At 37.1% G+C, this 27,025-nt stretch overlaps 1 protein-coding gene across 2 annotated transcripts in view; it reads left to right on the plus strand.

Moving 5' to 3' along the window:
- Positions 1-27,025, plus strand: part of NRG3 (neuregulin 3) — a 367,735-nt gene that overhangs the window by 321,602 nt on the left and 19,108 nt on the right. For both annotated transcript variants that reach the window (XM_032695055.1, XM_032695056.1), the window contains exons 5-6: positions 17,118-17,220; positions 22,352-22,478. In XM_032695055.1, coding sequence (XP_032550946.1) covers positions 17,118-17,220; positions 22,352-22,478 — 230 coding nt within the window. The remainder of the gene's footprint in view (positions 1-17,117; positions 17,221-22,351; positions 22,479-27,025) is intronic.

The following is a 27,025-nucleotide window of genomic DNA, read 5'->3' on the forward strand; positions in this document are numbered from 1 at the left end:
CTGACCAACTTCATTGGTCTTACAAGGTTCTTGTGTCCTGAGATGACTTTTATATCAAAACAAACCAGCTTTGTTGCAAATCAAGAAAAAATATTTAATTGAATTCTTAAATACAAAGCTAAGTAGATAATGTTTTCTGGAAGCTTCAGAATTAACTTCTTATCTTAGAAGTTATTGTGGTTGGATGGTCGTTTGTTTTTTTTTTTAAGAAAAGACAATAGATTAATACACAGAAACCAGATGTTTAAATTAAATATATACAGCTTCATCTAGGAGGGTTTTTAATGTTTCCCTTAAGAGCAGTATCTTTGTAGTCTGCTAGGTAGGATTCCTGTAAAAAATCTTTGTAATTAAATCATTGTAATTAGCTGTTATAAGATACAAGCATCCTATTTTTCTCTACAAATAAAAAGCAGACAGGTTTATTAGAAATCCAGTTAGACGTTTGGTAATTTTAACAGTAGGCAAAATTCTCATACAGAAAGGTTGAAATAAATTTATGTAGTACTTCAGTATAAATTATTACATTATTACCAAGAGTTGCATTCCTACATGGAGAGCAGTGGCCAATAGAAGGAGATTAAAAAGTCAGATTATATCCTCCTGGATACCTACAAAACTTAACTTCATTGAATCTTTACCTTCAGGGGTGTTTGTAATTTAGGAGAGAAACAAGTGTAATGTTAGGCAAACAGAATAAGATACAGTAGGGTATCATGTTGTACCAGTGCATGCCTTGAACATACATACACATGAGCTAGTTAGTCCATGTTTTGGAGTTTATTTAGAAAAAGAAGGAACTGCATATTTTTCTGAAGAGAGATGTTTGGCATCATTCTTTATTATGCTGATAAACCTGAGAGAGTGAAATACTTTTTTTCTCTGGAAAAACCCAGTAGCTTTTCAGACTACTGACTTTTCTCAGGAAATGTACTCCTCATTTAGATTGTATTAGGGACGAGCTTTCATTGTGGGTATTTGCTTCAGGCACCTAAACTTGGTCAAATTATTAATCATGGAATTCATATTGCCAGAGGAGATTTAGCACAAAGGAACAAGAGCACTTAAGGAAGACTGACAGATAGAGAGGTGTGTGTGGGTCTGTATAAAAACCTAATAATGCCTGCTGCAAAAATCATGATGTTTAGCCCAGTACTCTGTAGCTCCAGTCTTTCTTAAAGACAAGCTGATGTTGTCCATGTTATTCAACATCTTTTCAGTGATAGCAACACATTTACTGAATTTGCAAACGTGCAACAAGATGTCTGTTGCATTTCAGCATTGTAAGAAGTGACCAGTATATATCTGGGAAGCTGTAAGAAATTAAGTTTTCTCCATTTCTTCAAATCCTTCCTTCTTGTCTTTGATAATTTCATCCCCCTCTAGCTATTTACCTATAATAGAGGAATACCTACATGTGTGTCTTCATTGGTTATCTGAAAAATTTTATTCTTAGCTCTGGAAGAGTAATTTAAATTTAAAAACCAACCAAACAAAAAACCAAACAAAAAACCAAATGCCTCTGAACGGGAATCTAAACCTTGAGATTTTCTTTTTTTTATCTGAGAGGTTTTTGCTTCATTATTCATAGGAGAGGGCTTTATATCACTTGTACTTTACCAGCCACAAACTTGTTCTGTCAGTTTTAACCCATTTATATTAAAGATTAATTAACAAGATTTGAATTTCTTTAACCATTGTGGAAGCTTTGTGGAAAACCGTAACATGTGTACATAATTGCAACACAGAGACCACAAGAATTTAAGATAGTCGAGGTAGCAGAGAATTCAGCAGAACTTGCATAGACTTTCCAAGCACCCTGATTTTCAGATGACTTGAGAGGATTATTTTGCTTTTCTGTTTCCTTTCTCAGACACTCTGGAACAGTTTCCTGATGGTGAGCCAACACTAAGCTAGAAAGCATAGAAGGGCAGGCTTTGATCCAGAGTATATTTCGATCTTACATCTAAAGAATGTCTCACGTAATTTTGTGATATTGGATGTTAGTTGTAAAGTTTTGGAAATTAATCTTTCAGAGATTCTTTCGGAAGCATCTGCAAAGTTTCTTTTCTACTTTGGGGTTGTGGTTCTTCTCGGCGTAGCAGTGAAACAGTGACAGCCCTCATTGCAGTTGGTTTAGTTTTTACCTGAAGAATAAAACTTAAGGACTCTTCTGAAAAAATCCCCATATCTTTCTCCACCATTTGAAACATTGTTTTTCTGTGAGAAGGACTTCACTGAGAAGAATGGTTGAATAGCTTCTCTCTGTCCTGTTTGTAGACCTTTTGAGCGAAAGAGGACAGTTTCATGTAATTATACCTCTAAAAATAATTGGTTTTTTTCAGTGACTCAGCCTTGGTTACTATAAATAAGTTTTGGATATCATAGGTAGTTTTAACAAGTTAGACCAATTACATTACTAACAATAAGCAGTGAGTAATTAAAGAAACCTATTTCAAGTAGCTTGGAAGTTTCCTACTGATGTAGCACACTTTCCTCAGTACTTGCAGTGAGTATTTTACAGAATTTTAAAATTATTTTTACAAAATGTAAAATAAGTAAACAGCTCTTACATAATTGGTTTCTTTCTAAAAATAGAAATAGTATTTTAATTATTTTAATTATTTGAAGTACATTTTTTTCATTTTTCAGGGCTTGAAAGAAGTTCACTTCCAAATTTTATTTATTTATTTTTTAAATTACATAAGGAGTCCTCACTAGTGTTTAACATGATTACAATTTATCTGTTTAAATTTAGGGGCCTGCCAATAGGAAAATTTTGCTTCCAGAGTATTTTGTACTTGAACTGAATGTAACTGAGAATGATTGCACAGGCTTACTTTTGTCAATAATGGATAACATCAATAAGCATTTAAGACTGAATTATTTTTGCAGTGTTCATAGTGGTCTTAATTTAAAAAATCTGATAAACCTGTTGGTAAGCTACAAATGTACTGCAAGTATAAGAGTTAGCCCTAAATTATTTCCCACTAACTGGCCTATGCTTTTGAATGCATTGAAGCAAAAATACACACTTTAACACAGTCACTTACTAAAGTTCAGTATCCCATAAATGACCTCAATGACTAGAAGAATTTGAAGGCATCCACAGCATTTGATGGAGATGTCAGTCATGGTTCTCTCTGTAAGTTCAAGTAACACAGGTCAGAAATCATTGCAGGACATAGTTTGGCTCATAAAGTTATGGAAATGTAGACTAATTTTAGAATACCTGGAGTATAATACTGGTTTTGCCAAAAGGTTAGAACCAAAAGAAAAAAACTGGGGAGGAATGACTCAGTATGTCATTTCATTATGAGACAACTAACAGTGAAACCTGGAGCAGGAAACAGGTGATCATAAATACACAGTCTGTTCAGGGGGCATCCTGGTCAGCGTTTCTGAATCCTTTCAAAATGTCTTGTAGGATTCACAAGCCTTTGCCTCAGAAAACATCTGCTTTCTGCAAATACTGCAGTTGCTTCTGTGAAAATACTCTTACTGAACTGAAGTCTGTCATTTCCCAATAGGGGCATGATCAGTGAAGGCTTTGCTTAATTGGGATGCGTAGGTGGTTGTTGATTCTCTTGTCTTTATTTTCTGAGGTCTAATTCTACATTATTGGAACATTTGATGTTCCATGTGCCAGTTAAGAATATCTGGAAATGGATTTTTTTGTTCAATAAGAGCCATTTAAGACAAAATATAAGAGAGCAGCTCACATCTGAATGACAGTTCTTGTTCCAACCAATGTATAGCAATGGCAGGTCATGCACACTCTGTTTCTACTCTGTTATGACTCTAGTTTTCAGTGAAATTTTCTTGCATGTTGCAAAGTAGGCCAGAATCAGTCCCACTGTTTCAAGCAATTCTTGCTCTACTCTGCAAAATGCTCCCCACAGGTGGATTTCCCTGATTAATCAAGCCAAAACAATTCTTAAATGTTTCCAACTCAAAAATTAGTCTTAACAAGGTGGTTATATATATATATATATATATATATATATAAACAAAACTGTTTTAGAGGCATCTAAGCTGAGATTTTATGTCTCCTTTATTGTTAGCAACTATGGAATCTGTAAATCCTTACCTTTTTAATGGTGTTTTATTAAATTCATTTATCTTAGTTCATAACTACCTCTTTTCCATATCACCTCTGCCTTCTCTGGCAATATTGTGAAAATTGAAATTGATGATGGCAATATGTTGGCAACTTGATGAATCATATGTTTTCTGATTGTTTTTTAGAGTATGTATAAGATGTATACCACTAAGGTGATGAGTAAAAAAGGGTCATCTGAAGGAATCTCCTCTCTAGTCCTGCTCAGAGAAGCAGAACAGATAAGAGCTGTCAAAGAGGATGCATGAAGAGCAATACATTTTCCTTGGCTTTTGCAACACCTGACAGCAAAGGAAAAATTCAAAGACAGTTAAGATGTGCAGAGATTTTACCTGGCTGCTTTCTTGACAATTTTGCAAACTCGATTTTTCCTGAATTAATGACATAGCCTTCTGAAGCTGCTGGGAAATATGAAGGCATCTCATTTCAAAAGACAAGTAACTTCATATGTAGAGGAGAGAACAATGAGGGGCAGAGGCAGCGGGTTGGCCAGCAGGGAAGCCTTTTTGTGTGGAATTTCAGTTGCAATCATAAAGGCATCTCCATGAACCCTCACACCTTGTCCATGGCCTTGGCATTTGTAAGCGGTGCTTTCTTCTGCAGTCTATTCTTTGGTGTTCTTTCACCTTCTGCTTTCATGCCACGGCAGTGCAGCAGCTGTTGCCTCCTGCCTCCCTGTCAGCCCGCCCTCAGTCGCTCAGCGCTACCCGAGCTCTTCAAAACACGTCTCACCCAGGCAGGAAAGAAAAACTGGGTCACAGGCAAGCCCAAGTAGGCCAAGTTATTGCTATTCAGCTGCTTTTGTTTGAGTTGTTCTGTTCAGGCCTCTTCAAGTCTGCTTATTCTTTTCATTAAGCCATACGCAGAGCTGTGATGTTTCAGCGATGTTTGTTCAAGGCTCAGCACCCGTTTGGTCCTATAGCTATAAGCTGTCCATCATGACTGCCACAGAAAGTAATGGGGAATATTTTTAAAAGACATGAAGCTGAGGGACACAGAAAGGGCCGTTGTATAAAGCATGAGTCAGAAAACACTTGGCCATTACTGCTTAGCAAAGTGATCTTTGTCTTAAAATGTTGTGATGAACCAGAGGAAGTGCTTACTTCTGGCACAGTATTTCCATTTGCAGTTTTTAGATAAAAATCATGACCAGAAATGTTACAAATGTTGCAAAGCACATGAAAAGCTGCCCTGTGCTGTCAGAATCAGTACTGTGTATGACAGCTCCTGGCTTGTAACACCCAATTAGGCAGTCTGTGTAGGAATGTTTATTACTGGTACCACCAGTCAGGCTTCAGCTGAAAATGTTTGACACTGGTGTAATATGTCCTTCAGTTTGCCATGCCATGACTTGTAAAGCTGCTCCCTTTCATGCAGTCATAAAATAATTCAGGAGCTCTCCAGCCAACTCATTGGGTGCCAGAAACCTCCAGTGGTTGTCGCACTCTACTCTTCACTGGTGCAGCTCACCACTGAGCTGTCTTCATGGGAAGAGGTTTTCCCTCAGAGGAAAACTCTCGTTTCAATCACTGTTTGTCTTGTCCTCCTATCTTGTGCTGCTGGCTCCATCTTGTCAATAACTAGGGGTCAGAGATAATTTTATATTTATTTTGAGGTTTTAAGTCACTTTAAAGTCATTGTGTGTGTCATTCTGAAAATATTTTCCCTATTGTTGAGTTTAATTTCTTATTTTTCTATAGATTATAAGAAAGTATGTTACACTTTATGGTTTCAGCTAACCATGAATCCTTTTGAAGTGGAAAATTTATGGTTTTTTTCTGACGATTACTGTGCTTTACTCTTGAAAAAAAAAATCAGCCTATGTAAGGGATTTTGAATTTTAAAATTCTATTAGTTAAAGATGTTTGTGTATTTTCAATAAAGGAGAGAGTGGACAAAGTTTATCCTCTCCTGAAGGGTAGTACAGAGTTTACATACCTTGTACATGTACGTGCTTGACTTTAAACATGTGCTTTAAGCTACAATTTGCAAGTGTTTGAAGTCCACCTAAATGTATTAATATAGAGAGATTGAACTATATATTGGCTTTTGGTTCCTGGGACGCCAGGAAGAGGAGTAGAAGAATAAGTAAAACTGTATTCTCAAATACGTAAAGAAATGTCTTTAAACAAGGAACACAATTAGGATGTAGTATTGATGTCATGCAATATGTCAGTTGTTAAGATTTTAATCCCCTTCTTCAGTCCTTCTGAAGCACAGGACTGTGGTAAGGCTTGCACTGCAGCAGTCCCAGCAGTCGCATTCACATCCAAGTTGGCATTTGAGCAGCCTGGCTTTGCCAGCTTGCTGCCTACCTGCAGCCACTGCCAAGTGCGTGGAGCAGATCCCTCCCCGTGGGTGAGTGCCGGGAGCGCACTGCGAGACGTTCTGTGGGCTGGGGGCTTAACTGTGTCTTAGCACTGCTGCTCGCATTTGTAGGCTCTAAGCATCTGCCATTGCTCAGTATGAACAACTGGATATTATCCCTCATGTTGGCAAAAAGCCTCTGGAGGATTAAAGGAAGAGTGTAGCTGCTTACGGTCACCATATTTACTTTTCTGTGTCTGCCAGCACAGTCCGGTTTTCTCTCTGATCATTTATCCAGCCTAGACTTGAGTGTTGCAGTCATTATGGTGAGTGAACATGCACTTGCTGTGGTGGGGAGCTGACTGACAAGAATATTTTGTGAGAAGGTGAGGGGGATGCTGCTGCACCTGTAGAGGTGAGGGACAGAGGACATCAAGCCAGTCTGTCTCCAGACTGGCTCATGGAATAGGCAGGTAAAATCATCAGAACAACTATACAGTCCTTTAATCTCTGCACACCTGGGAGGTTTGAGTGGGGATGGCTTCAAGGGGAACACAGATGGACAGCACTCTGTGTGAAGAAGGATACTTCTCTACTCCCTCCATCAGCCTCTCCTTGTTGTCACATCCAAGTGGTCGCTGGCTTGTGAGAAGCCAGGTCAAGGAGGTGGGGCTTGGAACAAAAAGAAGGCAAAGCATAAATACGTAGTCCTGTACCTGGAGAGTCTTGTTCAGAAGCTGTTGTACTCAGTACTTGTCACATCTTTCAGCAGCTGACTGAGCCCTTGGCCTTATCCTCTGTGCCCTCACCCTCCAGAGCCTTCCCAGGGAGAGTACCACGTTTCTGTTAAAGTGTATGAAAACCAAAATATATTTCAAGTTATTAACGATTGTTTTCTGTGGTTTTCCTGTCACTGCTCGCACCATATTTCTGTAAAAAAATCTATAAATGCACCCTGGTTAAAACAGCAGCAGTCAAAGAGATGGCACTTAATTATGATATTGCTTGACTTACTGTGAGCTCCTGACAATGTAGCCATCAACAGTAACTGTCAAATGCACTTTGACAGCTTTGCTGTTAGCTTGAGATTTGAGTGGAATGTTCAATATCAGCAAGCGAGCGAGATATAGGGAGAATTTCCAGTGACAGGGCTTTGTTGATAATAGCAATGCAAGCTCTGAGATCAAATAAAGTATCAGCTGGGAAATTAAGATGACATTATATTACATGTTAGTGATGCTTAGGATCTTAGGAGTAACAACCCTCATCAGCTAAGGAATTACTAAGGCAAAATTAAAGAATGCTATTGCTTTATAATGCCATAATATTTTATGTAATAAACTTCTCAGAAACTGTCTTTATGGAGTTACATATAGAACAATTATCTCACTTATCCATTGCCTATTCCACTTAATGGTCTTTGGATTAGTCCGTTTATATGTATCTACATCCTCAGAAACCTTAATAAGCTCTGCAATAACTCGTGCAGTTTGTGTCCAGATGTCCTTCCCTCTGCTTCCTCCATTTACCAGCACAACATTTGGTTGAACAAGGGCCTCAGGAGAGCTGGAAAGCTCAGCCCAGCATCCATTTTGCAGAAATGGAAGAATACATGTGGAAACATAACGACTGGGCAAAAACCCACCAAACCAAAACCCTTCTGGAAAATAACGTTATTTAATTTAAAAAAAAATCACGTTACAGTTGTAATATTTGTCAGTCTTTAAGCTTTTGTGATTTATGCTTTGAAGCTTTTTGTGTTTCTGTGAAAGACTGTGAGATTTTTTCTGTAGAACACAGAAAATATTGATGTCTTTGTTCAGTGGAAGACCAGTAGGTTACATTCAGACTTTGTAATATATTAAACTATGTGAATTTTCTTGCCTAAGATTCAAAAGGCTTCAAAGACATTACATGAGAACGGTCAGCAATGCTGTCAACACAAAGGTGACTGGAACTGTGCAGACTCCCTTTAGCTGGTGTTTGGCTGTGAAACTAAATTATTAGCATATTGCATGCCCTCCTTGTCTGCTGACTTAATATGGTCCTGTCTGTGGTTTGATGGTGAAAGACCTCATTTAAGGGGCTGAATTTGCATCCTTTGGACCTGCAGTAGAAGCTGGAGGTACTTGGAGCTGTGATACTCAATAAGCAGAGGTGACATAAAGAATAAGGCTTGATGGTAGATCAAGTAGATGAAGTTTTAGGTATTGTCTAGGAGGTTTCAGTACCTTACACACAGCAGGTTTAACTGTTATTTCAGTAGTATTGTTTACTTAGCAACAACTACAGCATCAGAGTGTTATCGACATTATTCTCATACTGAATCCAAAATACAGCACTGTACCAGCTACTAGGAAGAAAATTAACTGTCTGAGCCAAAACCAAGACAAGTAGCTGTTAGTTTTAGCTGTTAGTTCAGTACTGAGTTGCTAGCAAGCAGTGGTACTGTAAAGAGTCTTTGTACCACCTTCAACTTGCAGAGCACTGAAAAGGTTTAAAACCCTCCCACTGTTCCACTGGAATTTTCTTTCAGTGTATTTTTGCAGTTGGCTTCTTTGGTACCACTACGCTACCATTCATTTTCTGGTGGCTGCATGAGTCACTGCAGCTGGTGCTGTCCCATTCCTGGTGGATTCTCTGGCCTGTCATGCCATCCCCCACGCCAGGAGAAGCACTCACACAGCATTGACATGGGGGTTCCGTCTTGCACAATGTGAATACACACAAAGCAAAAGCGTGGGGAGAGGGGATACTGGGCTCTAAAGTTTCTTCTCAGTCGAAGAATAAGGGGGCGAATTGTTCTGCCTCATTACCCTGTAAAGGTTTGGCTCTTCCTGTTGACTGGTGCCTAATTTCTCTTGCTCTTCTCATTCTCTTTTTCAGTTTCAATTGTGGTAGCAAAGGCAGAGCTCTCTGTGCAGAAACCAGTAACTACTATACTTCTTCTGAGACTAAATGCTGATGGCTGATGGAGTTATAACTGAGTTGGATGTGTTTGGCTTGGTGACAAGAGTATCATTGTTGGTCAGTGCCCTTCTGCACCAAACAATAGGAGATGACAAAAAAAAAAAATAGATGCTCTGCGGGGTCCCAGCCCCCTCCGTTTCAGACATGACATGTCATTTTGGGGAAACAGTTTATTTGAAAATACCTGCTGCTTCCCTGCTCCTTCCTGCCAAGAGCTGTTCCTTTCTTTTCTCTGTTGCAGGAATTCCACGGCATATAGGGCCATGTGCAGTCCTTATTGTGCAGGAAAAGCTTCCGCAAATCTTTAGCTTTGTATCTCAAATCTGTAAGCTTTCACATGAGATTAGAGCAAAAGTTCATGTTGTTTAGGTCTAGCTGTTCCACCCATGATTTCACATCATACTACCATGATACTATTTCTTCAGTGTCCTGATGCAGTTTAGTACAAATGTCCTCAGCAGTGGTCAAATGTAAAATAGAAATGAAATGTTTCTGATCTTTAAGTAGGTTCTTTTTCTCTCCACCAGCCATCAAGTATCTCTCCCGTGGGACTATTGTTCCTTAGAGGGCTGTTCCTTAGCTGCTCATCCCTTTCACATGTCAGCAAAAGTGCAGGCAGCCATCAGGCAGGAAGATTACAGCCAGAGGATCACAGTTTTAGACAGCTTTACCCTTTTTATCATAAGGTTTTTTCACTGTGCTCATTGTCTAAAATATCACCATAGATCTTTAGCTGTCAGCCTTTATTAACCAAATAAATTTTTCTCCTAGATCCAGACTGTAAATTAAGTTTGGGGAGGGAGGAGGAATGGCCTTTATACTTGTCTTTCTCTCATAATTAAAAAAGTTAGGGTTAAAACTTTTATATTTAGGTTGTATCAAAAATTATTAAGATGAAAGGTTCATATATAATTTTAATTCTTATTAGAATATAATAGGAATGTAGTACAGGTTAGCTTACTGGGTTTATTTTTGCAATAGTAGAAGGTCTTAGAGAATCTTAGAATTGCTGTAATAATTCTAAAACTGAACCTTTCAGCAAGGAAAATTAGCACACGCACGCAGAGGACTGATGAGACTTAGGTGATGAATTTTGCTGGTAAATGACTGATCTTATCCATCTTAGAAGTAGAATGAAAATAGATAAAGTTTGTAATAGAATTGGATTGTCTTATAAATTGTCAACACAAAAACACTTCTAACAAGAAGTTTTCTCAAAAGGAAAAAGCTACCTCTCTTCCCTTAGCTGCCTGTAGAGCTATTTCAAGCCTAAGATTTAATGAATATGTTGCAATAAATGTACTTAAATATGGCTTTGAGAGTTTGTTAGATTTGAGTTCTGCTTTGTAGCTGAGGCAAGTCCCCAAGTTCCCTGCAGATAAAAGGAAACAATTGTTTCTTAGGACACCCAAGTTAAAATTAAGTTACTTTCAGAATTAAGGTCTTACTGTTTAAAAGTGTTTATCAGATTTTCACTTTATAACAAGTTGCAGTTACTAAGAATATTGGCACTGCTGTAACCATAGACAACACCAGATATTCCTGTGTAAGGTTAGCCTCTCTTTTTTGGTGGTTTTTTTTTTTTTTTTTCCAGATAACTCTTCAGTGTTTGACTCATTTTATTTCAGGAGATGTTTGTTCATTACTTTTGATTGAGACTTCACCTTTCACTCACCAACCTAAAATTGAGAGCTCAAACTCAGGTCTACAACACATACCTTTGCATACCTTTTCATCATGAGTCTAAAACATTATACTTAATTCATCGCTTCATTTTTAATATTTCATGCAAAACTAGTACCAATGCAGCATTAATGTTGTAGAATTAAGTACTTAAAATAGGTCAGTCAGACAGGTTGAACACTCATCCCCTTCTCGTCTGCCTTATGTGTACACAGAAAATGGTCTCACTAGTGTTGAATACCAATAGTCAAACAATGTATTATGTCATGCAATTGTAATATATAATGGGCTACATCTATTTCGCTTTGCTTTCATTAAGATCCTTCTGCTGTGGACATTCCACTAGCAGAAGAAAATGTATTTTGTTAATCTTTGTTACAATCAGAATTATCGAACGGTTCTTCCCAAGACAGAATCACTGTCAAAACTATGAAATACTTTATGAACTTCTGCCAGCATAAGTCAGCTTGCTCTGATTTCAGTTTGAAATGGGAATCTATGCAATTAACCTTGACTCTGTCCTTTCTGTAAGTGATAACAGATACAAACTTCCTCTTCTGATCTGTTAACCTAAGTGTCCTGAGTCCCTTTTAAAAGGGAAGTTCTACCCAGACAGAAAAAAGTCTTCGGAATAAAACTCAGTGTCTAATAAAAGTAGCTGAGAATTAGAATAAAACGTGGTATTTTATGTGAAGTAATCCATATGCTCTTAAAGATGTTGAAATATAATTATCTTAGATGGGTTTATCTATTTCATGTATTTGCAAAGACTTCATTCCTTTAGAGGTTAATAAGTTTATATTCCATTTTATCATGTTAATCACTGAAATGGAAGAGGCAATATCCTCTTGGTTACAGAAAGAACAAGGGTCTTGACTTACCCAAGGTCAAAGAAGAAATTTGTGAACTCTGTCTTGCAGCATTTCAGCTGTTTTGTTCTGCCTTAGCACAAGCTACAGCATATGGCAGAGAATCTGTACAGTAGGCTTTTGCAAGTGAAAGAACAGAAAACTCTTGGGAGAGTTGAATGTCTGATGCTGAGGCAATCACAGATTTTGTGGAACAGGCAGGCTTTTTTTATTCTCTTCATGAATTAAATTTAGAATACTGTATATAGTTCAGTACTTGTCACACATAAATCTTAAGTATATTAAGAAATATGCTTTAACATCTCTCTTGCCTTTTAACTTACGGGGATCCATATTTTATTGGAAATCTTGATGTTGTGTATGAGGTTTCCATGTAGGCCTCCTCCGCTGTTGTATATGGGACTTTGAGGGTGCAGGACACAAATTAGGGTTTAAGTGTCAAATTATACTGTTGAGGTTCACTTCAGAAGTGAGGTTCTGGCTCTGCAGGGCATTCCAGTACCACGTGACATGCTGAGGAAAGGCATTGGCAGAGAATGAAGGGAAATGAAAAAAGCATGGCAGTGAGGTCACAGTGCCCACTTTGCTGCACCTGTGTAGCTCAGTTTTTGCATGGGGACAAAAAAAACCCAAACCCTCCCTGCATTCTGTCTTGCAATTTATTGAAGAAAAGCTGTTTTTATGTTCTGTCCATTAGGCCATGCTTCCTCTGTTGACTCATCTATGGCAGGGATCAAGAAAAAGGTGAAGAACATTATCTTTAAATTTTCTGCTGAAAAATAAGTCAGAATTTTTTTCATAAAGTTTTCATTGACATTTATCAATGGGAGAAAGCACATGGAAAGCTGTTGGCTTTCGTGAGTACCAATGACAAGATACAGGGCTTTCCATATTTATTTTATAGCATATTATTACTTGGCAGCAATGCAGTGGGTCCTCTTAGGGGAAGAGAGTGAGGAAGGTAAGGAGATGCTGCATGCTGTTAGAATTTATGCTTTTGGGGCTGTGAATAAAACCTTCAGCATAAGAATTAATCTGGACATTTATTCATTTTTAGGGTTTATTTTTTCTTTATAGAGCAAAGGTTAAATGATGCATTTGTATGGTAAATGTCATAATTTCTCAGTTGGCTTGGTTTGAATAGTCAGTAATCATTCTCTGTGATGCTTGTGACCATATTGAGATTTTATTCAATAGCCATTGAAATAAACACAAGGGGGAAAGTCACTATTTTTGTTTTGTTATCGTTTTGCGTAGGCCACATGCTGTTCTTCGTATTTGAAATCCCTTTCAAAGATATTTCAACTCAAAATACACAATAGAGCCTGGAGGATCCAGTGATTATGTCTGGCAATGATACTTTGGATTTAGGTCCTAACAAAACCTAAAATAATGTTTCAATTAACTAAATTATTTTTTTCTCAATAATATGATTAGAAGGACCTTGTACCATCATTCTTACTTTTATAATAAAGTCACAAAGAAGAGGCAGATTTCAGCTTCTGTACACAAAAAAACCCTACCATATGCTTTAGAAATAACAATCATAAGAATGTGTCTATCTTACACTTTTTAATTCTCTGAAGATGTATGTGTTTGCTTCAGCGGATCTTTCCATATGCATAAAGCAAATAGATTGCAGCTTGTAAGAATAAATTTAAGGGCCAAGAGAAATAAAAAAACCAAAACCTTCCATGGGTCACCAGTAGTCATTTTGTGTTTCATAATAGCAGTAAATGTGTGAGATAAGCTTAGAAAATTTTTTAGCAGGGTGGAAAATAGGAAAGAATCAATAGCATAAGTGACAGTGGGCTAGACATGTAACAGGACACACGGTGAATAGGGACTTTTCTATGGGAACCCATTCCAATGAACTTTCAGCAGGCTCTGTGTCCCATGTGAGTTTGTCTTGTCTTTTATGCTCTGAGAAGACCTTTCTTTCCGTAATTTTTATTAAACAAATAGTCTGCATCTAAACAGTTTACTATGTTACCTTTCAGTACTGTGGTTGTATTTATCTTGGTATAGGTTGTGTATTTTTTGTAATTTGAATGCTTGATGGAATTCACATTCCATAGTCTTAATCCTCAAATGGATTATCCAGGAACATCCATGGCAGTTAATATTTTGATTTCTAGCAGAAATATTTTCTTGGCTGCTCATTAAATGAGGAATCCTCTCCCAAGAGAATTTATTTCAATAGACTGTAATTGAGGTGATGTACTTTGCAAGGAATACATGAATATATGTGAATAAAGAGAGACTAACAATTTCAGTCACGCTTTAGATTACCTTGGAAAGTTAATTTCAGTGTGTAAAAGTGCGTATCCTCAAGTTGATGCACATCTTGAGCCAAGGAGAAGGAATTTGCAATTCTTCTCTTTTCTGCACTTTGAATTTCTACAGCTTTCTGCTGTGAGAGCCAAAGTGCTGTGCAGTGCTTAGCTATAGACATCTGCCTGACTCAGGCCCTATTCAGTGCTCCTTGGCTAGAGGGGATCTCACCTGTGCCATGTGTGTTTAGCACAGCTAAAACCTCACAGTAGTGAGGTTAAATCTAGGCAACCATGAGGAGACCTTCAAAGTTTGCAGAGAAAAGGCAGATTACATTGCTGTCAATAAGAAGGTGATTTTTAAATAAAGCCAGTGTGGAAGATTAGAGAATGGAAAAATGCCTAACTGATTATATTTAAAGAGGTTGGAGACAAAAAATGGTGCAGTTCAATACATAAATAAAGATTTAAAGGATATAAAAAATGAACAAAGGTGTCTAAAAAATAGTATGCAGTTAATCAATAAGTACTGCTTTAAATATGCACTGTACAAAGTAAACAAAAAGGAAAGAGAATATTGATCAGCATGTGTTGAAAGCTAGTGACAGGGACTAATCTGACTACACAAAAGAATTAAATCTTCACATAGTTGTTTGAGCAAGATAATATTGTCTGGTCTCTGAATTGCTTTTATCTTTGTAAGACTTATTCTAAAGCAACTTTAACAAGACAGTGATCGCTATTCAGGACTGACAAAAGAGCATAGCTGCATTAAACTTACCATTTCTCAAAAAAACCCACCTAGCACAAGAAAAAAAATAAAGTATTTAATGAGGTCTTATGTTGAAAGAAAAGCAAAATTAAGCCTGTTTGCATGCCTTACTTAAAACAGTTTCTTTTAATAAATAGATTTTTTTTAATTATATGGAAAGTTAAAGTGAAATTAAAGTTCATAATTATGTATGTTTTAGTCGTAGCTTAGGCAGTAGGTGCTGAAATCAGTATTCAGGCAGAGCAGGTTAACAATTGCTGAACTGAAGAATTCCTTAATTATTTTCAGTGTGACTCACCTCAGCATATGAATTTAAAGTTTGTAGGATTAGTCCTTTGTGTGTTGCAGTGGAAATTGAAGGTGGGTGATAGTGTTTACACAAGCTAGTAAAACAGTCAAACCAAACAAACAAACACAAAGAAATTAAAACCCCAAACGTTTGCTTCATTGCCAGTGAGGATTTACTGGTTTATACATGCCAATGAGGAATGAGGTCTAAAGCTGTACTGGAATCAGTTTTACTGCAATGTGAACAGGATTTCCTCTTTAATTACAACCTTACCAGTTATATTTTAGACAGATAAAAAGTCTATTTGCTTCTTTTTATTTTTAAGACAGTACAATAAAACTACAACTTGTAACATTTCAGATTTAAATAAGGAAAAAAGTGTCAAGAGAAGCTGAGGACATTGTATCTTAGAGATGGCTTCTGTATCGTTGTGATGTTCATTGGGTGAGCAAGTAGAGAATTAAAAAATAAAGATTTGGACCTTGCAATTTTATTTTTAATAGCTTACAGAAAAAGGACTGAGACTTACAAGAGACAAATTATTGTATTTAAGACTCCAAATCTTCAGTAACAGCACTGATATACTTTCTTGAGAAATTATAATTCGTACTGATTAGGATACTGTACATAGTCTTTAGTCATTATAACACCAGATAGTATTTGACTGACACTCCCACTAGGTATAGATTTTTTTTTAGTATTTGCCTAGATTCATCTTGTTGTTGTCATACAATATTTGTCATGAACCTGAGACTTACAAACTTGAAGTTACTGCCATCTACTTGACATATGTGTCTGGTGTTCATCCTGACGGGTGGGTCTGCAGTGAAGATCTCTAACCTAGAAAGGAGTTGTGGGTTTGTCAGTGTACAGTGCTTGTACTATGCTTTGAGAATCCTACATGTTGACTTTCCACCTGAAATACGTGAATGAAAACACTGGTTTGTATGTTGCACGCTTGGAGAAACTGATCTTAAAATCTAACAATCTATTCAGCATGTTAGCACTTTGAACTTGAAAAGTAGTTGAAATAATTAAAAAAAAAATATAACACTTAAGAAGTTGTTGTTTGAGTTTGTGAATCTCCAGTTGCTTATCAGCTTCTTTCTGCTGTTTTCCTTATTTTCTTAGCTTTTCTTCTTTTTTTTTTTTAACTTTCATTCTGTTCCTGTTTTAAAATTAACTTGAATATTATGAGACTTATAAAGGAAATTTGTTTTTTTAAAAATAGACTCCTATCAAAGCAATATCTGGTACATTGTAGCAAAGTACTCATTGGGTTCTTTCTAGGTTCATTGAATTAGTTTTTTACTGCCTTATGTTGTAAATAAACTTCAAGTACAGAGAATGACATGGGAATAAGGCATTGTAATCACCACTCAAAAAAAAATCCTTACATTTTTGGGGTAGCTAAAAAAGAACTTGGACTCTCCTGGGACATTGCAAGAGTTCTGATGGTTCTTTGCTTCAGCCAGAAAAATTCCATGGTTGTAGGGCTCTTTATCCTATTGATGGTAGAATCTTTTGTTTAAAAGGCTGAAAGAATGACACGTAGGGCAGAGAAAATATTAAACTGTTCTGATTTTCATTATTTTTATATCTCAGTGTGTATTGGAGCCATTTTCTAAAATGTCTCTAGTAGGCCACAACTCTGTGAACCTTTATCTAGATGAGAGGTTCAGAGAAGCATCCATTCTGTTGAGGAACTGGCCGACCCAGACCTCCGAGCCTCTCGTATCTGTCGATCATTAGCGAAAACACGATGCGCTGAAATCCGCTTTTCGCAGGTGCTGTTTTCTGATGCTTTCATAATTCTCCCTTTTGCTGTTCACAGAGAGCGAGGACGTGTACCAGCGCCAGGTGCTGTCCATTTCCTGTATCGTCTTTGGCATAGTCGTAGTGGGCATGCTTTGTGCAGCGTTCTACTTCAAAACAAAGTAAGAGCCTTCGTCTGGCGTGCTCATTCTTTAGCTCCTGTCCTTTTCACAGCTTTACAGTTCTTCAGTTTTTCCCCTCCTTTTCATGCTGTTGTTACCTCTGGTCAGGCCAGAAGTGTTCCCCATGGCTAAGTCCCCCTCGAAAGCAAACACAAGTAATATGTGTTGTTTTTTCTATTTTCTGATATCAGGAGAGAATAGATTGTGTCATTTCCAGTTCTTTTTTTTTTTTTTTTGACAGCAATAATTTTGTGTCTTTTGCTATCAGTGCAATAATCACTTTCCTTTCTTGAAAATGACAGTTTAAACATACCACCTCCTTTTTGCATTTCATTTCATGTCCCTAAAAGTCCCATTTATTCTGTATGCTGAGAACAAAAGTAAAGTTAGAAATGCAGAAAAAAACAAGCTCTCTGCAGATATCTGCAACCTGTAGCTAATAGTTATAAACTGTTGATGTGAATGCATTAGTATCTGTAATATAGAAGCACTTTGACTTATCCAAGTATGGTGAAATAATCTGTACTAAACTATTTTCAAGAGAAATGCTTTCCACTCTATTCTTTTATCTTCCCAACTGAACATTATAATATTTATTGTAGTGTGCGTAATTTGAGTTGCAAAAACCTCATAGCAATTACTTGACCTGCTTGTCAGTACCACTGTATCTATAAGTATGTTCTCTATGGTCGTCATCCTTCATTCCTGTTCCAGCTGGAGCTAAGGAGAGAACACATATCAATGTAAAAAGTACCTGCACGAGGGTGGCTGAGCACCAAAAATGTGGAAGTTTGCGCTATTTAAAAGTCTGGGTGCTTATCTGAATCCCTCTTTCTAGAATTTATTTTAATGGCTGGGAAATCTGATGAGGACTGCTTTTTATTTAAAATAAATTACAATTGATATTTCTATCAGGAAGAAAAAAATAGGAACAAAAAAAGAAATTGGAAAAGTCATCAGGTCTTTTTTCCCCCCTTTTTCTTTCCCTCAGACTGCAGGGGTAGTTCGTGCGTGACTTGAGTGGATATTTGAGTGGTTCATGTTTTTTTGCTGAACACTCCTACCTGTTCTAATGTCTTGAGAGATTTTGTTTGATTGTTTTTTGGACATCCAGTATGACAGTGATGCTAGCTGGGAAGGACAGACAGGCAGGACAGTTCCTCTCTACAGACTCCTTTATTGTAGTGTAATTTGTAAGCAGAGACAGCCATTTTTGTACTGCATTAGAAATGTCATTATGTATTTTAGATCTGCAGAAGAGCAAGCGAGAGAGAATCTACCTGGAAAGGCTTGGGGGTTTTGCTGAAGAAGAGAGATTCAGAAAAGGCAGAACGCGATTGTCAGTAGGAATAACATCCAGTCAGTGACTGAGCATACTGTGAATAAAATACCCCTCTGTTATTCACTTGTGCCCCCCTTGGTTTTGCACTGTTGTAGGGAACGGTGCAGAGCTGGGCTGCAACAGCCTTCAAAATACCATGACTTTGATGAGGTGGTGAGGAGAGCTATGTCTGAAAATAATGAGCAGAAATAACACTTCAAAGATGAACTCACAGGACAATAGTGCGTCATAACTCAGGAGGAGGTGGGGGTGTTGGGTTTGGGATTTTATCTGCATTATAAATATGATAGTTGAGAGGTACAGGGAAGGGTTGAAGTGTGCTTGTGTGAGATTCTGGGAACTGAATTTTGAAGAGTTATGAGAACATGAGCCCCTCTGGTTCACTCAGGAAGTCTTATACAATATATGAGGAGAGTAATGATGTGATACTAATCAATCCCTAACGCCCTGGCTGTGGCTCCATCTAGCACTGTCCAAAAAGTAAAAGTGTCTAGACTGGGTCTCATAGAGGCCATGTAAAATAATGTTGTAAATGTAACATTGACCAGTGTCTTAAGGCTGTAAAACCCAACAAATTTGAAGTACCTCAATGTTTATCATGTGTTAGCTTTCAGTCAGCAGATATTTGGGAACTTCTTTCTCAGGTATACGTATCCTGACTGTGCCTGAATGTTATCAAAGCATTCCTCCTGCATGGGGGATTATCCTTGGGTTTCATTTGATGTATAAAAAATTATATATAAAATATTGCTAATAGATAGAGAAATTTTGAATAGTGGACCTGTTAAGAAAAAAGTCTCCCTGAAGACACTGACCCACAGTTTCTTAGTCTGACAATTCTGTAATACCATCTGCTAGAAATAGGCACTTCCCTATGTACCATTGAATTAAAAGTCCTTTAAAATAGAATCAATCTGAGGAAGTTTAGGACTATAATTAAACTCTATGCCCTTCCAATTATTCCTTTTAGGTTAATCAAGAAAGTGCTGAAAGTGTTAGCAACAGACGAAGAGTACAGTAATGGGCTGCCCTTTACAGCTTAGACTTTTATAAATGACTAGTGACTTTATATCTTGCTGAAGTAACAACACTTCATTGCCATGTAACTCTAAAGCAGAACATATAAGGCCCATTTGTTTTGAAAACAAAAGTTATAAAATAAATTTATTAATCAGTAACTTTGAAAAATTAATAATTTTTAGTTTTATAGCTGTGCATCCCATAGTTTGGAAAAATAAATATGCAAAAACCTAATAGTAATGTTAGGTTGCATGAACATAAAAGGAAATTAATGATTAGGTTGTTTTTCTCAGCAAATTATCTTCAGGAGTCTCAATTGTAATCTTAATGATTGCAGTAGTGAAGCTGAATATTCCAGTTTTACTTACAGGTGTTTATATACATAGAAACATCTCTAAACCCAGGTTTTCTAAATTAATCCAAATTAGAGTTCCCAAAATTGTTTTGTTATTTTCCTGATAAAATTCTAATAATTTTTTATGTATTGGAGACATTTCCAAAGTCTGATGCTGTGATCATGTTTCACTCTCATTGTTTATACCTTATGTGAGGTCTCCACTCAAAACCCTTGGATGTTCCATAACCATTCTGAAGACCAAAATGCAAGTGGCTAGTTTTCCAGTAGGATATATGAATAGATATGCTTATTTCCTCAGTTGTATGTAATTTAGCTGTTCAGAAAATAGTTACTCATACGAACTCTAAAGTTGCTTTTATGGATCTCCCCTGGAATTTTATTAGAAGCTAAAGAGCTCATTTTGATATTTTACAAAGTAAATTATTCAATTTCATTGGTTTCAAAAATTAGTAGGTATTAAAAAGGGATTGTTTCAGAATCAACTGACTGATTTGTCAGAGATGTTTCAGAATCAACTGAGTAATGTAATTTGAATTATAATCCTTCAGATTATTTATCTGTTTAGATTATTCCAGTATTAACTTCAGAAGTTTTGGATAAGGAAGAATTTTGAAAGTTTTAAGTTTTTTTGCTTGAGAAATTATATCCTCACCCACCTCTGTTCATAAATTTTACTAATTATGAGTTCCAAGCTATACTCAAATTATGTCACTCATATTTGTACCATGTTTACAACGTAAATTCATTCTTTTTCATTTGCCATGCTTTTTCAAAATAGGATGTAAATAGAAAGCCTAAGAGATATGTCTAGAGTCCAAGATTTATTAAAGTTTATGACCTGTATTCAGAAAATATGTTATAACAAATACTTACTCCTAAGCAGGTACTTACAGTTTGATGAATGGAAGCATTTGCTTACATTATGACATATTGAATCAAAACTAAGGAACTCAAAGATGGGGGAAATTCCATGTATTTATTTTAATATATTAAAAACTTTACTATTAAAATTGAGTGTCTGAACTGGGATACTTTTCATCTCTTGCTTTCATATTGAGGGAACTTGCCCTTTCTTACAGGCTTCCCCAATGACCACATAACTAAGTCATTTTCCTCTAGTTTGTTATGCTTTCCTGCAGTGGACACAAACTCCATTATGAAGAAGTTAAAATTACTTTTATTAATCATTCAGTGTCACATTCATTGGCCTGACTCAAGTAAGATGCTGTCAAACTTGACCATGTCACAAAGCTTTCAGCAGTCAAATCACCAGAAATTTTTCAAAATGTTGCTAAAGCTTTTTTGCTAAAATCTCAATTTCAGTATAGAAAGGCTGTATTTTTTTTATTTCTTATTCCCTGAAATAACATCCTTCTGAAATTTGGCTCTGAACCCATTGCTGTCCAAAAGCTGCTGGTGGCATAACAAAATGATGCTGCTGCTGGCAAGTCCTTGACCTTGGTGAGTGGTTTTCAGGGCTGTTGGAGGTTCACTGCTGGAAATGCATTTTGTGGGGAGAAAAAGGAAAGAAGGGAAGGAAGGAAAGAATTAAAGTGGTGTTGTGAAGTTATTTCTCGTGATTGTTTAAAACTGATAGTCCAAGACAATGTAGCTTATCAAAAGCTGATAAAAAAGCCTTAAATATATTTTGCTAACAGTTTTTGCCCAGCTGAGATATCTGTTTGCAGAAGATAAAAGTAATATTTAAAGTTTGCTGTCTCATATCCTCTGTCATGTGCAGAACTTAATAACTCAGTTTGTCAGTGTAGTGTGGCAGAAACAGTGTCTTTATTAACAGTGTATTTATCTCCTGAATAATACAAGCTATTCATCCAGTGGTATTCCTAGCTCTGACATTGTGAGTTGTAGTATAATATGTCAACAATACAGCCTCAGATGCCAGACTGATGGTTTGCTTTGAGGTTTAAGCATGTAAGTAAAAGCTGCTCTGTACAGGATGGGTTATAGGTCAAGCCTAATCAGCTAGCAGAAATTTTTGATTCTTCATCAGTTTTCATAGCCAACAGGGGCTAATACCTGTTATATTTGCCAAAATCTTTTTTCCAAATCAGAGCAAAATGCTTTTTTATTATTCAGACCTACTTGCAAACTATTGTTAAATACGTGATAGAGGATCTTACAAAATTCTGCACTAAAACAACAGCATGCTATTATGATAATCTGAGAATAGAAGATATTTTAAAACAGAAGAGCTCTTTTTTTTCCCCTCTTATAAGCCTTGCCAAAAAACAACCACTGCATTGAAATATAAGACACTAGTGAATTAGCTCAGCTGGCTCATCTAATACAGTGAAGTTTTGAACAAAGGGAACTATGGCTGTAAAAATATCGTGGCTATAGTAGAAGATCTAGTTAGCTCTTTCTTACATGAATTTTATTTCTCTCTGCAGGAAACAAACAAAGCAAATTCATGAACAGCTGAAAGAAACACAGAATAGGAAAACCTACAGCCTAAATGCTTCCAGCATGATGGCAAAGTCGGAGTGTATGGCACAAAGCCAAGTCCAGCTGCAAAATGTAAGTAATGCTGCCAGCTACAGCACTTAATAGCCTGGCTGAGTTCCTGCTGCTGATGGCAGCACATCCTCATGCTGCTATTAGCATCTGAGCAACGGGAACAAGAATTCTCACCTCTTTCATAAAATGCTTTCTATCAGGCCTGTTAATGGAAAGCAGGGATTTTTTTTTTTAAAGTTGTTTCAATGGATTCTGGTACATTTCGTTCATGTACTAGTAGACTTTGCTGAGCTTTCCACTGCATCTAGCCGTGGAAATTACTAATATAGTTTCCTTCAATACCGTAGCTCATATATGTTGGTTATAGGTGAAGTGGGGTCCTTGATTTTAAGTGATGTCAGGTCTTCCAATAATGAATGAACCTGCATGAAAAAATGTAGAGATTTGTCACAGCTAATTCAGAGTCAATTCAAAATCTGGAACTAAATTTACACATATAAACTAGTGCCCAAGGGAAGACCATGCAGATGGTCTCATTTATCTGGGTCTTTAGTTAAAGGCAGTTTAGATAACAGAAATAAATTCGTTTGTTCAAAGTAAATCTGAAATTTATTTAGTCATTTTCTGTATGTAGTTATACGTAAGTTAATACAGTCTCACAATCCTGAAGTGCATAGAGCATATTTGAAATAAGGAGCGTGAAGATAACTGATTTATTTAGCCCTGGATGCAAGGTATTTTCAAATAAATGTCATCTTCTCCCTTGGTCACACACTAAATTAATACTGTCTTACTTTGAACGAAGTCTTTGAAAGAACTGAGAAGGATCCTGGTAGCAGTATAATAGGAAAATATAACAGACGTGTTAAAGCCTTTCTAAATTATTAACTCCTTTTTTTTTTTTTTTAAGTATCTTAGCATTGCTTAAAGGAATGACTACCTTATTTGCCAGATTCCATCAAAATAGTGGGAGTTTAGCAAAAGTGAGCTCTCGTGCCCACTAACTCCTAGTTTACATCCAATTAAGTAAGAGATAAGTATGAGCCCCTTTAACCAATTTAGCATAAGTAGAACTTCCCTGATGTGACAGAGAAGTTGTCAGAGCATTGCTTGTGTTCACTTAAAGTTCTGTTTTTTAGGAATACCATTGTGGTGCTGCTGTATATACTCATGATATGCTTCGAAATGCAGGAAAAATATGCTATTTCAAGAAGGAAGATAGCTTCACTAAATTGACATAATCACAGTTTGGGGAACCTTTTGCAGTCTTTTTATTTCACTTTCAGTTCATTCAGTCATATATTATTTCTAGCCCCTAAAAAAAAAAGCTGTTGGGAGTGTTGTTGGGTTGTAATGATGACAACAATAGGTAAAGTTCATGACCCTTTGGTTCTATCATATAAAGTAAGCCTTGGTTAACACTAAGAAAACGTTCTTTGCTTTTTTCTCCTTGTAATTCAGTGCTATATTTTGTTAACCCATCATTTCCATGAACTGTTTGATGTCTCCTGAGCAGCTAACAAACACATCAACAACCTTTATTTCAGTTTTTTTCTTTTGCTCTAGCAATAGCCATAATGACTGAAGTAGCAGTTTGTGGATTCTGGACATTAGGGATTGAAAGCCACCATTATATTTATTATTTTAATCCAAATTTGCTTTTCAGTTCTTAGTGCTGTTCAGACTGTCATTTTCAGTGCTGGTAATTAACACACCATTTTCTTTTTCTTGTGGCTGCTTGCCACTGTTTTCTCCTTGCCATTAATGCATTCTCCTTTGGGAACAAAGATACTAAGGAAGAAAAACAGAATGACCTTGTGCAGGATATAGTATAACAGTGCAGGGTAATAATGGTTTCTATTGTTAGGAAGATTTTAGTGCAGGAATTCATGAAGCAGCTCATGAAATATTTACAAAACCTGGCAGCTTGGAGGAGAAAAAAAGGGCAGGGGTATGGTGAGGCAGCAGAAAAAAGAACTTTGGAAAGGTATTTCATAGGAATGGCTGAGTGACTCCCCCTTGGAGACCAGAGATCTGCCCTGGGTGTATCTGCTGGGTGGGAAGAGGACCAGGCAGCAGCGTGGGGCAGAGAGCTCTCCTGTGGCTCTGCTCCCTTCTGTTGGTTGCAGCCTGGGTGTGATCTCTCTGCCATTCCCATCTGTAGCTGCCACCACATGAATCTGGGGAGAAATCTTAGTTCTCTTCATTTCCAGGAGCTGATAAATAAATTTAAATAAATTAAGACAATTATTTTCTGGAGATTACTCCCCCAGTCTGGCATTTTGGTTTATGTAATCCTGGAAGCTGTTTCTTTTCCCCCGCCACGTGCTCCTCTTACAAGCAAGAGAGTTTTCCCATTTATGTCACCTTTGTGTCTTTCCCTAGAAGATTTTTCTGTATTTTTTTCTCTTGTCTGTTTTGAATAGACCTGGTGATGCTTTCACAGCTCTTTCTTCTTCTATGGAGAAGAATACTTTTGTGTAGACGTGAGAATAGTTGCATAAGGATCCTTATTCTTTATGACTATTGTGAAGGAACCATCACCTTTTGACTCAGAGGTTGCTATATTTAGTAAAGGATCCATCTATCTTTCCAAATACTGTGTTGTTCTAGAAAGAGGTTTAACTTATTTCCCAAGACCCAGGGTATAGCAGAGAGTGTTTCAAGTGGTTTGTGGCTGTAAAGAGCTTGACCAGTCTCTTCTTCCCTCACTCCAATGCATTGCATCTCCTCCACTCCCTCCCTCTGCTCAGTTGTGATCCTGAGAAGTGAAATAAAGGGTCAGATTTTGTCAGGATAATTGTGTTCTGTCTGAACTCCTGCTGCTCGTTGTGGTAATTGTGCTCATCTCTAGCAAGTCTGTTTCTCTCCATAGTGATTTCATTACTTTTGTAGACATACAAATTAGATGAAAAATACTGTGTACTATAATCAGGGTTCATAAATAACTGTTTGAACACAGCTCTTAGGATTTCCTGAATCTCCTTCAAGTCCACTGCTTTTCCCAAATATTCTGGCAGCAACACACTTAATTTCTTGCTAGGTTGTTCTTGCTAGGCTTTCTAGCCTCTTGGATTTAGAGACTAATGCACTGGTAATCTTGCTATAATTCTTCAGCCAGGAAGAGATAGATGTGCCAGTTTTTAATTCAGGATCTTTGAGGTACACAGGAGATTCAGATTTATTTCACCTAGTGCATGAAACCTAGGTCTTCCAAGTATTATGTACCCCTTCCCAAAGAGATTATACTCTATCCAAGAGAGATTTAAAGACTCTGCTCCAGGGGGCTGCAGCAGTTTGATCTCCTCATAAGCAAAAAGAAGGAAATTGTCATTTTCAGCTTCCCCCCACCCTTTACAAAGACAAGTCCTCAGTGCACACCATGGTGTGCACCCTCACACACCATGCAGGGGCAGGAGGAGGTGAGGTGGCTCCCGATTACTACCTCCTTTTTCCACCTTGAGTAGAGAGTTTCTTTAAATTCTCATAACTTGACAAATATGTCATGGTGGTAAAAAAAAGGGGGGATGAAACCATACCATTCCTTTAGTGTTTCTGAGAATTGTCACAGCTGTTTAAAGTGGCTTTTTTCACCTTTGTGGTTTTTAATACCTTCTCCCGTGGTACCAAGTGGATCTATTAATCCCCCATCACTTTCCTTCTGAGGTGGCTAATATGCTTTTCATGCTGTACTGTGTGGTTTCACTTTTAACTACATTTGTTTTTAATAGCATACAGTCACTAGCTCCGGGTTTTTGATATTCTTATGAGAGGCTAAAATATGCTCTTTATATGTCTTGTTGCTTTTTGTTGATAGTAGTAGGAAATAAGTTATTTTTGGTCACTGCGATAGACATGCAATTATTGTATTGCACCATTCTGTTGCAATTCTATTGAGCAACAGATACACTTAAATCTTTTAAAGGATTAGTCTGTTGTTTTACCTGAATTATGATTTGATTTATCAGCCAAGATCAAGAGCAAATTTCCCATTTCTATATCTCTAGGCTACTTAGGAAACACTACCAGAATAGACAAACCTGAGTTTATTGTCCCTTGTCTAGAGGTAGTGTTGGCAACAAAACATACAGAGCATATGGGAACAGCTGTAAGGATGTTAAATGTACCACCTGATGGGCTTTTGTGCAAGATCAGCCCATCCAGGAATATCACTGGCTCTTTTTCTCCTTGAGGTGACCTCTCTGAATGTAATTTAAAGCTGACCCTTCTGCCTTATCAGTTGTTTTTGAAATGGGATCCCCACATCACCTCTCTTGCAATACCACATGACTTTCTGGACCTTTTATTCTTACTATTTTGGGAAAATCATTGAGGGGGAAGAGCTAAGTAAAGCCAGAGGGAGGGATGGGTGTTTTGATTTGCATAACATTAGGACAACAGGGTCAAGCTGTTCTGTAGCATTTGAGTGGCATTTGTTATCCAAGAATCCTACATTTTAGAAGGAGGAATAGAAAGCATGGAGCAGAGGAATTATGTGCTCACAGTAATACAGTAGGTCAGTGGCAGAGGCTTCTTTCCTGGCTCAGGCTGCCTTCACAGATTCACTTAGCATTAAGTAGCAGGGGGTGGAATTTTATTGTGAAAAT

This window comes from Chiroxiphia lanceolata, chromosome 8 (genome assembly GCF_009829145.1).
Source record: "Chiroxiphia lanceolata isolate bChiLan1 chromosome 8, bChiLan1.pri, whole genome shotgun sequence".
Taxonomy (NCBI): domain Eukaryota; kingdom Metazoa; phylum Chordata; class Aves; order Passeriformes; family Pipridae; genus Chiroxiphia; species Chiroxiphia lanceolata.